Here is a 14,053-nt window from a genome sequence, read left to right as displayed (position 1 = left end):
TCTATATCTCAATTTCTATATCTCTAAAAGCTGGGTGATGAGAATAACTCTCACATGAGAGTTAAATGAACTAATTAATGGTAAGCGCTTTGAACAGTACCTGGCATATATCAAGGCATTAACTGCCAGTTGTTACTATATTCCCATACCTTATATAGAATTGGCACACAAGAATCTGATTTCTCTACAAATACACATAGCCAGGAGAGCTGCTACTGCCTAGTTAAAAAATTCTTCAAGAGCCAGAGAACATAAGGCACATATCTCAAGGCCAGACGCATACTCCCTCATTCTCCAAATCTGCTTAACCAAGGGACCAGATCCTGGGCTGTGGTCATCTCAACAATGCAGCTATTGTATTCAACCCTCTAAATTTTGTTTTTACAGAAGAGGAAACCAAGGCACAGAAATCCACAGGTTTGTTCAAGGGTCACATCTCTCCACTGGATCCTACCCTTTGAAAGTTGCAGTGGTAGCCCACTTTTCAATTCAGCTTCCTGAAGAATTTAGTTTCATTAAACTGGTCTTCCAAGGTTTGATGAAATCTGGGGAAAACAGTGTGAATTTCCCACATGAATGGAACTGACCAATCAGGACTTAGGGAAGGGCTACTCCACAGAACCTGTTGACATGCACTTAGAGTGGCACTAGCAACCTCCAATAAGAGCAGACTAGGCCTGTGGGAATGTCTTCTGTGCAATTTGGACATCTGGACAAGAGACACAGAGGATGGAAGTGGGACAGGATGGAGGGGTGGGATTTTGGCCTGGAAGTTAAGACGCTGGTTGGGGTGTACACATCAGAGTGGCTGGGTTTCAGCATTGACTTCTGGCTTCCTACTGACGATGCACACGGTTGGAAGCAGCAGGTGATGGCTCAAGCAGTTGAGTCCCTGCCACCCACGTGGGAGACCGGGATTGAGTACCCAGCTTTCCCTTGGTCCAGCCCAGGCTACTGCAGGCATTTGAGGAGTGAACCAGCAGATGGGAGCTCTATTTCTTCCTCTCTTTTTTTGTTGAGAGACGGCTAGATTCAAGTGATCAACAATTTTTTAAAAAGATATATCTATTTAGTTGAAAGTCAGAGTTAGAAAGAGAGATATCTACCTATCCCCCATCCACTGGTTCACTCCCCAAATGGCTACAATGGCTGGAGGCAGGCTAGTGCAAAGCCAGGAACCAGGAGTTTCATCTGGGCCACCCAAGTGGGTGCAGGGGCTCAAGGATTTGAGATAGGCTCAAGGACTTGGCCCATCTTTCCCAGGTGCATTAGCAGAGAGCTGGATCACAAGTAGAGCAGCTGGGACTGAAACCTGTGCCCATACAGGATGTCGGCACTGCAGACAGCAGCTTATCCAGCTGTGCCACAGTGCCTGCCTGAAGGATGAACAATTTTTAAACCAGGAAGAAACCTGATGTAAAGAAACCAGTGAAAAAGGACTAGTACTGTGGCATAATGGGTAAAGCCACTGCCTGCAGTGCTGGCATCCCATATGGACATCGGCTTGTGTCCCTGCTGTTCCTCTTCCAATCCAGCTCTCTGCTATGGCCTGGGAAAGGCAGCAGCAGACGGCACGAGTGTCTGGGCTCCTGCTACCAAGGTGGGAGATCTATAAGAAGCTCCTGGCTTTGGCCTGGCCCAGTTCTGGCCACTGTGGCCATTTGAGGAGTGAACCAGCAGATGGAAGATCTCTGTCTCTCCCTCTCTCTGTGTGGCTGTGACTTTCAAATAAAATAAAATAAATCTTTAAAAAAAGAAAAACAAACAAGAAACCGGTGGGCATATGGGGTAGGGAGCCTATGTTGCCTAATGGTCACCATGGATACTCTCACGCTGAGGAAGCAGTGGCAAGGGAGTGAGGTTGGCAGCTCTGGTGACAGCTTATCAAGATAATCTTTTGATCAATCAGTCAGCAGTATTTACTGAGCTCCTGTGTCTAAGACAGAGTGGAAGGTAACAGACACTGTTAAAATCCCCACTTATATTTCTACACATTTCCTTACTTTTTCTTTCCAACAGTTAACTGCAGCAGTTAATGGCCCATCCTAACCCATAACTGAATTAATGAATATGCCTTCAAGCAAGTGGAATAAGGGGGTGGGGAGACTGGAGGAACCAGCCGAATGGAGTTAAGACAAGTCTGTAACATTAACAATGAAGCATTTCCATGGCACTTTTACATTTTGGAAAGCACTTTTGCACTTATCATTCCCCCAGTTATTACCTTATGCCTTATGTGAGTTACACATTGTAAAGGCTAAAAGGTAAGGCAGTTTGTTTTTATTCCTCCGATGAGGAAACTAAGGCCCAAAAAGCTTTATTGGTTTGCTCAAGGTTACACAACCCACGTCAGTGCAGCCTGCCCAGTGATTCCCTCCACCGAGCCACACTACCCGGCACAGTCTAGTGGCTTGGAAGTTGGGGACAAAGCCCCATGGTTAAGGAGCACTGTCACTTCACACCTAGGCCAGAACCTGTTGCCAGCGTGGGAGGAGAGGCGCTGGCTCGTCGCAGGTTGGGGTTGGCAGGCAAAGCCAGGCTCCCCTCCTCCGTGAGAATCAGGTGGTTACTTACTCATACTGCCCATTCCTCTGGGCTAGGGTCAGGACGCAGGGCTCGCGGAGAGGACCCTTCATCTCCATACCCTCCACAGTATGCGGGCGCTAGTCAAGGGTCTCCTGTAGACGCGCAGTCGGGGATGGGTGCGTGGTGCAGGGCGGAGAGTCTCCTGCCCCGCTGGCCGCCTTCCCCCGCCCCCCTAGGCGTAGCCTCCCGCACCCACCCCTCCCTCGCTCCGCTCGGCCTCTTGGCCCCGCGATCCTCCCGCTCCCCCGTGCTCCGCAGTGCCCCAGACCCCCATCCCCCGCCCTGTGCGGCCTCCCTTCCCCCTTCTCTCGGCGGATACGGCAAGGGGCTGGGCTCCGACCGGGAGCGGCGGCTCCATTCGGGCGGCCTCTGGGCTCTGCGGGGTTGTGGATTGCGGGCGGATCCGACGACACTGCCTCCCGCGTCCTCACACCCACCCGCCTGGGCTACGCGTCGTTTCAGAAACTGCTCGGCGCCGGGCTCCAGAAGCCAGGAGCCGGGAGCCCGGAGTCGTGAGCCGGGAGCGGGGAGCCGGGAATGGAGAGCCTGACCCAAGAGAGAGCGGCGCCTCGCGCCCCCGCCAGCTTTCCAGGCCGCCGCAGATTCCGCCCCCTGTGGCCAACCTGCAGAACTGCAGCGACAGACCCGACGGACTGGGGGCGTCTCCACCAACGTCCAGCAAAGGATGTTTTACATGTTTTCTGTGACACTACAATTGTGCTGAGATCTCTGAAGACTGCCACATAAGCCAAACACTGTCATATATATGAAAGAACTCAAACGTGTTGGGCCAATAGGATCCACATCTTCTAGTCAAAAAATCCTTAACAGGATACAATGCATCATATTGGTTATCCCCCCCCCTTTAAACAGATCTATCTATTTATTTAAAAGACATAATTACAGAGAGAGACAGAGAAATTCTCCATCCGCTGGTTCACTACCCAAATGTCCCGGAAGCCAGGACCCTGGAAATCCATCCAGTCTCCCACATGGGTGGCAGGGGCCATCCTCAGCTGCCTTTCCAGGTTCATTAGCAGGGAGCTGTATCAGAAGCGGAGCAGCCTGGACATGAACCGGCAGGCTAGCGTTGCCCCTGCCTGCAGCTTCAGCTTAATCCCGGATGTGCCACAATGCCTGTACTTCTTCTATCTCTTAAATTGGAAAATCAGGGGACGGTGCTGTGGCATAGCCGGTAAAGACACTGCCTGCAGTGCCGGCATCCCATATGGGCGCGGGTTATAGTCCTGGCTGCTCCACTTCCAATCCAGCTCTCTGCTATGGCCTCGGAAAGCAGTGGAAGATGGCCCAAGTCCTTGGGCACCTGCACCCATGTGGGAGACCCAGAGGAAGCTCCTGGCTCTCCTGGCTTTGGATCGCTGCAGCTCCGGCCATTGCGGCCAACTGGGGAGTGAACCAAAGGATGGAAGATCTCTCTCTCTCTCTCTGCCTCTCCTCTCTCTGTGTGTAATTCTGACTTTCAAATAAATAATCTTAAAAAAAAATAAATTGGAAAATCCCCCAAAATGCTGACCTTTACTTCTACTTTGAACCTCCTCCAGGTGGCTTCTAAGCAAGCAACGTCTAAATGTATATCCCTGGCCAAACCTCTCACCTGATGTACCTCACTGATAATGAACATGGTGACAGGATTAATTCATCATTTCACATAGTTAACGGGGATTGAAACCTCAAAGCCATAGCTTTCTTCTCTTTCCTAATATCCGTCTCTAATCTGTCAACAATTTTTGTTAACCTTTTCTTTGGAATTACTTTTAGATTCCTGATTTTCAATTCGTACTGCATCACCTTACTGTAAGCCCTTCTGATATCCTATTGAGGTTACAGCATTTTCCCTAAACAAATCCTGTTGGCTTTAATCTCTGCTTTGACCTTTTTACTTTGCTGACAGTCATAAAAATATTCTTCCCAGAGTAATGTTTCCTTTTAAGAAAAAGACTCCCTAATTTATCTGAAAGGCAGAATGACTCAGAAAAAGAGCTATTTTCCATCTGCTGTTTCACTCCCCAAATGGCTGCAACAGCTAGATGTAGGCCAGGCCAAAGCCAGGAGCCAGGAACTTCATCCTGTCCCCCATATGGGTTGCAGGAGCCCAGGTACTTGAACAATCTTCTAAGTCATAGTATCAGGAAGCTGGACTGGAAGCAGAGCTGCTGGGACTCCAATCAGCTCTTGGATATGGGATGCTGGCATTACAAGCAGCTGCTTAACCTACTGCATCACAATGCTAGTCCCCCAAAGTATTGTTTCAATCCTGTTACCCACTTTCTCCAGAAATCTGTAATGGACTAGGTATCAAGACTGACTTTAAACCTACAGTAATTAAGAGTACAGTATAGGGGCTGGCGCTGTGGCGTAGCAGGTTAAGCCGCCACCTGCAGTGCCGGTATCCCATATGGGCATCAGTTTGAGGCCCGGCTGCTCCACTTCTGATCTAGCTCTCTGCTGTGGCCTGGGAAAGCAGTGGAAGATGGCCCAAGTGCTTGGGCCCCTGCAACCATGTGGAAGACCTGGGGGAAGATCCTGGCTCCTGGCTTCAGATTGGCGCAGCTACGGCTGTTGCGGCCATTTGGGGAGTGAACCAGTTGATGGAAGACCTCTCTCTCTCCACCTCTCCTCTCTGTGTAACTCTGACTTTCAAATAAATAAATAAATCTTTTTAAAAAATAGTACAGTATAGAGATAGACCAATGGAACAGAATATAGAGCCTCCAAACACACTCTCACACATGTATGGTAAGTCAAAACTTAGGATATCTGACATTCCAAGTCAGTGGAGAAAGACTGAATCAGCCACAAAATTGTAGGATGACTATTGCACTAGGATGACAGCTTATCTGTCGCTCCCCCTCTTCGTGGAGGAACGACACTAAGCCCTGCCTAGGCTTCATATCCGAGTCACGGCACCATTATGTCGCTCCCCCTCTTCGTGGAGGAATGACACTAAGCCCTGCCTAGGCTTCATATCCGAGTCACGGCACCATTATGTCGCTCCCCCTCTTCATGGAGGAACGACACTAAACCCTGCCTAGGCTTCATATCCGAGTCACGGCACCATTATGTCGCTCCCCGTCTTCGTGGAGGAACGACACAGGACCCTGCGCTGTTCTTTTGTCTGCTCGGCCCTCCCCGGGTTTACTGCTGGTTCTTCCCGGGTTGGCTACCATCCCTTCCACCTCCGTGGAAGGGTGGTTCCCCCTAGCCACTTTCCCCACTTCCGCGGGGGAGCGGCACACCGCCGGCCGGCTCTCTCGGGGGCTGCACAGGTGTTATTCAGATAGATGTTCCCCGGTGCATGTTGTCTCTCTCCTTCTTTATAGTCCTCTTCCACCAATCCCAACTCTGCTACCCACATGCCGAGTACGCTGCTCTCCTCCAATCAGGAGCAGGTCCTACAGTTTATTGGTTGAACTGGAGGCAGCTGTGTAGAAGCTGTTTCTCCCTTCTCAGCGCCATATTGTGGGAGAGCAGATGCATAGAATAAGTCTTAATTCCAGTAACTTAGTCTAGTCCGAGTTGCTCCCAGTTGCTCCCCACACTTATCCATATGGAAAATTATAAAATTGTATCTATCTCACACCACAGAGGGAAAAAATCAATCCCAGGTGGATTAAAGATTTAAATATGGAAAGCAAAACTTTGCAACTTTCAGAAGAGGAGAACATCTTTATGATCTTGTAATAGGAATGAGAATATCTTTAAATTAAATTTCAGAATGTATGTATTTCAGGACAATGTATGTAAGTTGAAAAGACAAGCCACAGACTACAAGATACTTTCAATGCACTAATTAACAAAGGATACTCTACGAGGTTCTATTCTGGGTGTCATCATCCTGTTGATTTCCTCTCTCACCACTCTCTCCAACTTGGGGCTGCTGAGTCACATGGGCTCCTTGTTGTTCCTAGGTCTTGCCGGAAGCACTCTTGCTTCAGGGCCTTTGTACTTGCTGTTCCTGCTGCCTGCACACTCACCTCCTTCAGGTCTTTGCTTGAATGTCACTTTTTCAGTGAACACTTTCTAGACCATTTCAAAATTTTCACTTATTTTCATTGTATTTGAAAAGCAGAAAGAGAGAGAGAGAGAGAGAGAGAGAGATCTTCCTGATTCACTCCCCAAATGCCCACAGTTGCCAGGGCTGGGCCAGACCAAAGCCAGGAACTGGGGACTCCATCCATGTCTCTCACATGAGTGGCAAGAATCTTACTACTTGAACTACCACCTGCTCCTTCCCAGGGTGCACATTAGCAGGAAGCTGGATTGGAAGCAGAGGAGCTGGGACTTGAACCACACACTCTGATATGGAATGCTCACATCCCAAGCAGAATCCTACCTGCTGCACCAATCCCCTGACACCGTACTTATCAATCTTATTTATCATTAACTTTCCCCCATTAGAATTCAAGTTCCAGGGTCTGCATCATGGCACAGTGGGTAAAGCCACCCCCCTGCAAAGCCAGCATCCCATAAGGGTGCCGGTTTGAGTCCCAGCTGCTCCACTCTGACCCAGTTCCTTGCTAATGGCCTGGGAAAAGCAGCGGAAGATGACCCAAGTGCTTGGGCCCCTGCTACCTGTGGGAGACCTGGAAGAAGCTCCTGGCTCCTGCCTTCAGCCTGGCTCAGCCCTGGCCTTTGTGGCCCTCTGGGGAGTGAACCAACATGTGAAAGACCTCTCTCTCACTCTCTCTCTCTCTTTCTGTATCTCACTTCCAAATTAAAAAAAAAAAACTTTTTTAAAAAAGGATTCAAGTCCCATTATGGCAAGGATTTCTTTTTCCTATTTTATTCATAGCTACATTCCCAGCACCTAGAACCATTCCTGGAACAAAGTAGATGCTAGAAAAGGATTGATTGAGTGAACGAATTAGCAACGAGAATACTAAGAACTCCTATAAGTTAGAAAAAGAAAGAAACTTAGACAATTTGACAAAATATATGAATAAGCAATTCATAGTCAAGGAATCCCAAATGGCTGATATTAGCATGAGAAGATGCCTAACTTTATTATTACTAAGGAAAATTGCAAAATAAAATAATGAGATACCATTTCACAGCTATTAGTTTGGCAAAAATTTAAAAACTCAGATAATACCAAGTGTTTATGAAGATGTGGAATAGACAAAACTCCATAGAGTGCAGGCTGATGGAGCTGCTCTGAAGAGCAACTTGACGATGTCTCATAATATTGAGTATATAATACTCTTCAAACCAGAAATTCTATTTCTAGGTATAGATTCTGGCAAGACTCTAACCTTTGTGCCCAAAGAGACATATAAATGAATGTCCATTGCTGTACTATTTGTAATCTCAAAACATGGAAGCAAATGAAATGTGTGTTGGCATTGGATAAATAAATCATGGTATTCATGAAGTTGAATACTATTTTGAAATTAAAATGAATGAATTTGTGCTATATGTAGTAGCAGACTTAAATCTCAAATATATAATGTGGAGCAAAAAAGCAAACTGCAAAACGTATATGGTATAATATTTATATAAAGTCTGAAAATATCAGCTGTTGCTCATGGCTACACAGGTATGTATTAATAGTGTATAACACATGAAAGAGCATGATCACCAAACTTAAGGGAGGGAGAGGAATGAGACTGGGGAGGGGCATACAAGGAATATCAACTATATCTGGAATATTTTTTCTGGAAACACATCTGAAAGTTGATGTTGCAAGATTTGGTAGAACTGGGTCATGGGTACATTCATTGGTTATGTCACTCCATGTACTTTTCTGCATTGGAAATCATTTGTGACCAGTGAAAATGAATGGAGAAACAATCTGTAGGAGAGAATAGTGTCAAATGCTGAAACTAGGACAATGAAAAAGAGGGTTAAGAGACTTTCTTTGTATGTATCAAGGGGTTCACCAGAACATCTAATGTGTGGCTTCAATATATCTTGAGGATAACATGGGAAACCTGGATTGAGTTCCTGGCTCCTGCCTTCTGGCTTGGGCCTGGCCCATCCCTGTTTGTTGTGGGCATTTGGGGAATGCACTGGCAGAGGGGAGATCTCCATATGTCTGTCTTTCAAATAAATAAAATACATTGAAATTAGGAAAAAATAAGCAGTGAGTACAGAAACAAGATCACAGGGAATTAAGGAGTGGCTCTATTGTGAAGAAATGGAGATGATAGACCATGTATTGAAGATGTTTGGAAAGAAAAAGAAGTAAAATACTATTTTTGAAAAAAAAATCTATAAAAGAGAACAAATTTCATCTATACAGTTTTTTTTTTTTTTTTTGGACAGGCAGAGTTAGTGAGAGAGACAGAGAGACAGAGAGACAGAGAGAAAGGTGTTCCTTCCATTGGTTCACCCCCTAAATGGCCGCTACGGCCCGCGCGCTGCGCCGATCTGAAGCCAGGAGCCAGGTGCTTCTCCTGGTCTCTCATGCGGGAGCAAGGCCCAAGGACCTGGGCCATCCTCCACTGCACTCCCGGGCCACAGCAGAAAGCTGGACTGGAAGAGGAGCAACTGGGACAGAATCCAGCGCCCCAACCAGGACTAGAACCTGGGGTGCTGGCACCGCAGGCGGAGGATTACCCAAGTGAGCCGCGGCGCCGGCCTCATCTATACAGTTTTAAGATCATAATGATGCAAAATACTATTTTAGTAGAATTAGTTAGAAGGGTCAAACAGAGGGTCTTCACAAAGCCTGAAGTAGTTTTTTAAAGATTTATTTTGTTTATCTGAAAAGCAGAGTTACTGAGAGAGAGAGAGAGAGAGAGAGAGAGAGATCTTCCATCCGCTGGTTCACTCCCCAAATGGCTGCAAAGGTCAGGGCTGGGCCAGGCTGAAGCCAGGAGCCAGGAGCTTCTTCCAGTTCTTCCACGTGGGTGCAGGGGCCCAATCACTTGGGCCATCTTCCACTGCCTTCCCAGGCACATTAGCAAGGAGCTGGCTTGGAAGTGGAGCAGCTGGAACTTGAACTGGCGCCCATATGGGATGCCAGCACCACAGCAGGTATCTTTACCCACTGTGCCAGAATGGCCGCCCTTGAAGTCATGTTAAAGCAAATGGGAAAGAGCCAGCAAAACTGTGGGGGATTTGAGAAATTGGCAGAGGGAGGCAGCAAGTCCTTCAGGAATTGGGAAAGACAAAGATCCAAGGTGGAGGTGGACAAAGCAGACTTTGAGTAAAGGCAAAATGCGCCTTCCTCTAAGTCTACAGTATCTTCGCCACTGAAACTAGTGTCTGGCATATAGTAGCTGTTCAACAAATATCTGTTTAGTGAATAGTAAGAGGTTGTGTAGAAATTGAAATATATCAAAGAGGGACGACACTAAAAGCTGAGGTGTCTCATGAGGGAACAGACTGAATATCAGAGACAGCCAATGCAATGAGTTAAATGGTCATTGAACAAAATTCAAATCAATGAAATTCTAGCTTCAAGAAAACACGAACCTCACCACCTTACCACACCCCACCACACACATACATGTAGGTGCAACTGAATCAGTCTTCAGTGCTTGTGTTTTATTCATTAAGCAACTATCACTAAGTGTCTAGGAGTTACAGGATTTTCAGAAACAAAAGAAAAAAAATTATGATCTCAAAAAGACCATAAAACACTGAAAGAAAATGAGAACTTCAAAAATAATTGAAAAAATCGAATAGCTACAAAATAGAATGTTCTATTGCGTTTATTAAGTGTTAAAATTAGCATTTATTTAAAAATTCATTATATTTGAAAATTTTCAGGTTGGGACTTTCTCACTTTCCAAGAATCCCTGAACATGCATAATTATTACAGAGATATCACAGCCAGTATAAATTAGTAATGTACAAATAGTTTCCAAAACAAAATTATAAAAGCCCTTTCAAAACTTTATAGCAGAAATAGAAATGTTTAATGCAAGATGCAGATGCATTTTAATACGTTTAATATGATGCTGGCCATAGTCTCTACAAGAGAGGGTGCTTAGGGCCATGAAGGCAAAAACAGGCCTGCCTGACATAGATGAGGCAGGGAGGGAAGATTTCACATAGGTGAGTCAGCAGCCAGAGGCTGGAAGGCAGGCAGAGGAGAGGCATAAATGATTCATTGATGTTTAAATCACCACTAGTTGAGAAGGCTTGCTTTTCATAGGTACAAATTCAATACAAATAATGGTTCCCATACAGAAACATAAAGAAGAGCTCCTTTTTATTTGTGCCTTTCTATAATGTATTTCTATTTATATAGTTTATTTACATATTTCTTTTCTTCATTCTTCACAGAATTGGGGATAAAAAAGGCTTATTACCCTGAGCCGCAGCCTATCACCTACTCTCCTGGTGAGATGGTGCCAGGCACAGCAGGCAGGACTCGCTGGCCTTTGGCATACAATGCCCTCCAGACCCTCCCCCTCTCCCTTTAAGTGTCATCTTCCCTTTGCTACTTTCTTCCTACCCTGGCTACCTTCTTTTTTTTTTTTAACAGGCAGAGTGGACAGTGAGAGAGACAGAGAGAAAGGTCTTCCTTTGCCGCTGGTTCACCCTCCAATGGCCGCTGCGGCCGGCGCACCGTGCTGATCCGATGGCAGGAGCCAGGTGCTTCTCCTGGTCTCCCATGGGGTGCAGGGCCCAAGCACTTGGGCCATCCTCCACTGCACTTCCCTGGCCACAGCAGAGAGCTGGCCTGGAAGAGGGGCAACCGGGACAGAATCCGGCGCCCCGACCGGGACTAGAACCCGGTGTGCCGGCGCCGCAAAGCGGAGGATTAGCCTAGTGAGCCACGGCGCCGGCCTCCTGGCTACTTTCTTAATGTCCTCCACCGTCCAGGCCAACGTTGCCTTTTTCCTAGGTAAGGCGTTCCTTTCTGCTTGGTAAATCCCATAGAGAGCTCAAGCACCACCCAAGCCTACCTGCTTCCTCTCCGAAATTGGAGAGGCTGAGCTGAAAGAATATGGAGTCTGCCTGGCATGTAAGACTCCAAGAATCTATCCTGAATGTATTTTTCCAGCGTTACCTCCCAAGATTACTCTTTATGAACTTTACATTGCATCCCCCATTCCGTTTGTTATTGATCATATCTAACAATTAGCGGCCATCAGATGGCTGTGTTCATGACTCAGTTATCCAGTTGATCATCCAGCTGAACAATGCTAGCTTGCCATCTTGATCATGGCCTTTATAGAGTGTTAAATTTCATATGTTTCCACAGAGAATCAAAGAGATGCTGATGTTGAAATATAGGCATAAATATAATAAAAATTCTACACTTTCTCAAGATGACACTCAGCAGACCCATAAGGTACATGCAACTGATGAAAAATCCTATATAAAAACATTTTCAAGTACTTTGGAAACCTTAAAAGAGGAAATAATTATGGCTACATTCAATTTGGTTTCTCACTTGCTGGGAATAAAGATTATCCACATATGCAAAGTAAAATGATGAGATTTGAAACAAAATACACACACAAAATTATGAAACAAGTTGGTATTTTTTAAAGCACTTAAGTCCTAAAAATCAGGCCTTAAAAGATTTTTTTTTCCCATTTGCTAGTGACATTTCAACTACACTGCAATGGACAGGGTGTGATGGTGTACGAAGACTGTCCGAGTGCCCCTCTCCCCTTACCTTTGTGGCATTTCTGAATGCGGGCAGTGAGACATGAGGCTGGTTTTAGCTCCAATGCAGGTGTCATGAAGGAAGGGAAGAACACATTCTTGGTTTTTAGGTAACCATTTAAAGTCTTGACCAGGATGCAAGACAGAAAGATTTGGAAAGAGTCCCAACAGATTGAGGCATATTATGTTCTTCACCCTATCCCTCTACCCTCAGCAAAGAAGAGCCTCAGAACTGAGAAGAAGGCAAGTAGGAAAAGAGACTTTAGAAGCTGGGGTCTTGCGGTCATGATGTTGCCACATTGAGGAACAGTAGCGACTAAACCACCAGAGGCCCAATGGGGCACTGGCCACCTTAATCGATGGCAGCAAGTGTCCATGACAGGATGACTGTACGTCTCAGGGAAGGCCAGTGCAAAATACATCAAAAGCCCAAGAAGTGGGGAGTCCTCCTCACCACCACTGCTATTTTAGTCCTGCATATACTCTGTAGTTCAAGGTCAACATGAGAGTCATGAAGGAGAGAGACAGTGAATCCTAAATCTGATCACCTTGAAACATGAAATGACTAACAGAACCCCAAACATGGAATCAATTGAGTTTTTTGGGACAAGTCTAGATTGTTTTCTGCTCTTGGGAAGAATGGTGTCTCTAGAAGAGAATTAAGTCCAGATATGGCCCACATAAGCTCCAGATCATGTGGTATTTATTCTTACTTCCACCACAGTGCTAACGCCATGCCTTTCCCCTAACCTTTTACGTAACCATACCTGCTAGAATCCTCTATTCTCCAACGCTCACCTCAAACGGTCCTTCCTCTTCGAAGCTTTCCTCTAGGCACCTCTCAGCTGGAAAGGATTGCTCTCTCTTCTGAACAACAGTGTCTCTGTGTACCTCTTATAGAGCTCCTCAAGGTCTGTTCTGTATGATATTGTTACAGATGAACAAGCACATGATGAGCTCTGACATTCTTATCTCCACTCGCTCGCCCACCGTCTTCTCAGTGCTTGAGTCACACTGTTTAAAGCGAACATTTAGAAAACTCTGGTTGATATTTTCTGTGGAATGTTTATTTTTTCCTTCCTTTAAGGTGCATAAAGCATATATACACAGTTTAACAAACAATTTTAAAGTGAATGCCTATGCAAGCTCTACTCAGGTCAAGAGATTGAACATTATTAGCACTTTTTTTAATTCCCAGATTTCTTTATTATTATTATTTTTAAAAGATTTATTTTTATGTATTTTAAATATTTGAAAGGCAAAGTTATGGGGATGAGGGGGAGAGAGAGAGAGAGAGAGAGAGAGAGAGAGAGAGAGAGAGAATCTTCTCTCCATTGGTTCACTCCCTAAATGGCTGCAACAGCCAGAGCTGGGCTGATCTGAAGCCAGGAGCCTGGAGCTTCTTCGGGGTCTCTCACTTGGGTGCAGAGGCCCAAGCACCTAGGCCATCTAAACATTATTAGCACTTTAGAAGACACTCCCAAGCCAGATGCCTCTCTCCAATCATTTCTTCTTCTCTCGCCCAGAATTCAACCAAGGCTGGTATGGAGCCAAAATTCTCTGGTGAGGTCCTCATAGAAAAGCTTTTGTCTGTTTGTATGGGTCAAGGTTTGTGCCATACTGTCCTTTGAAGATCATCCCTGGACACCACCACTACCCTAAGTTTTATAATAATCATTTCTTGATTTTCCTTTTTTTTTTAAAGATTTAATAATTTACTTGAGAGGCAGTTACAGACAGAGGTCTTCCATCTGATGGTTCACTCCTCAAATGGCTGCAATGGCCAGAGCTGGACTGATCTGAAGCCAAGAACCAGGAGCTTCTTCCAGGTCTCCCATGCGGATGCAGGAGCACAAGCACTTGGGCCATCATCTGC

The 14,053-nt window shown here is 45.8% G+C and overlaps 1 protein-coding gene across 7 annotated transcripts in view; it reads right to left on the bottom strand.

The window, feature by feature from the left end:
• OCRL (OCRL inositol polyphosphate-5-phosphatase) overlaps window positions 1–13,097 on the bottom strand; it is a 62,683-nt gene extending 49,586 nt beyond the window's left edge. For 2 of the 7 annotated variants that reach the window (XM_017349740.3, XM_017349741.3), the window contains exons 1-2: window positions 2,906–3,178; window positions 2,575–2,654 (exon numbers count right to left, since the gene is read on the bottom strand). In XM_017349740.3, coding sequence (XP_017205229.1) covers window positions 2,575–2,654; window positions 2,906–2,944 — 119 coding nt within the window. In that variant the 5' untranslated portion in view covers window positions 2,945–3,178. The other 5 variants (XM_017349742.3, XM_051827494.2, XM_051827497.2 and 2 more) reach the window with 5 other exon arrangements.
• Window positions 13,098–14,053: the final 956 nt, after the last annotated feature.

The sequence above is a fragment of the Oryctolagus cuniculus genome, chromosome X, assembly GCF_964237555.1.
Source record: "Oryctolagus cuniculus chromosome X, mOryCun1.1, whole genome shotgun sequence".
Lineage (NCBI taxonomy): Eukaryota > Metazoa > Chordata > Mammalia > Lagomorpha > Leporidae > Oryctolagus > Oryctolagus cuniculus.
This window is presented reverse-complemented; position numbering and strand designations above follow the sequence as displayed.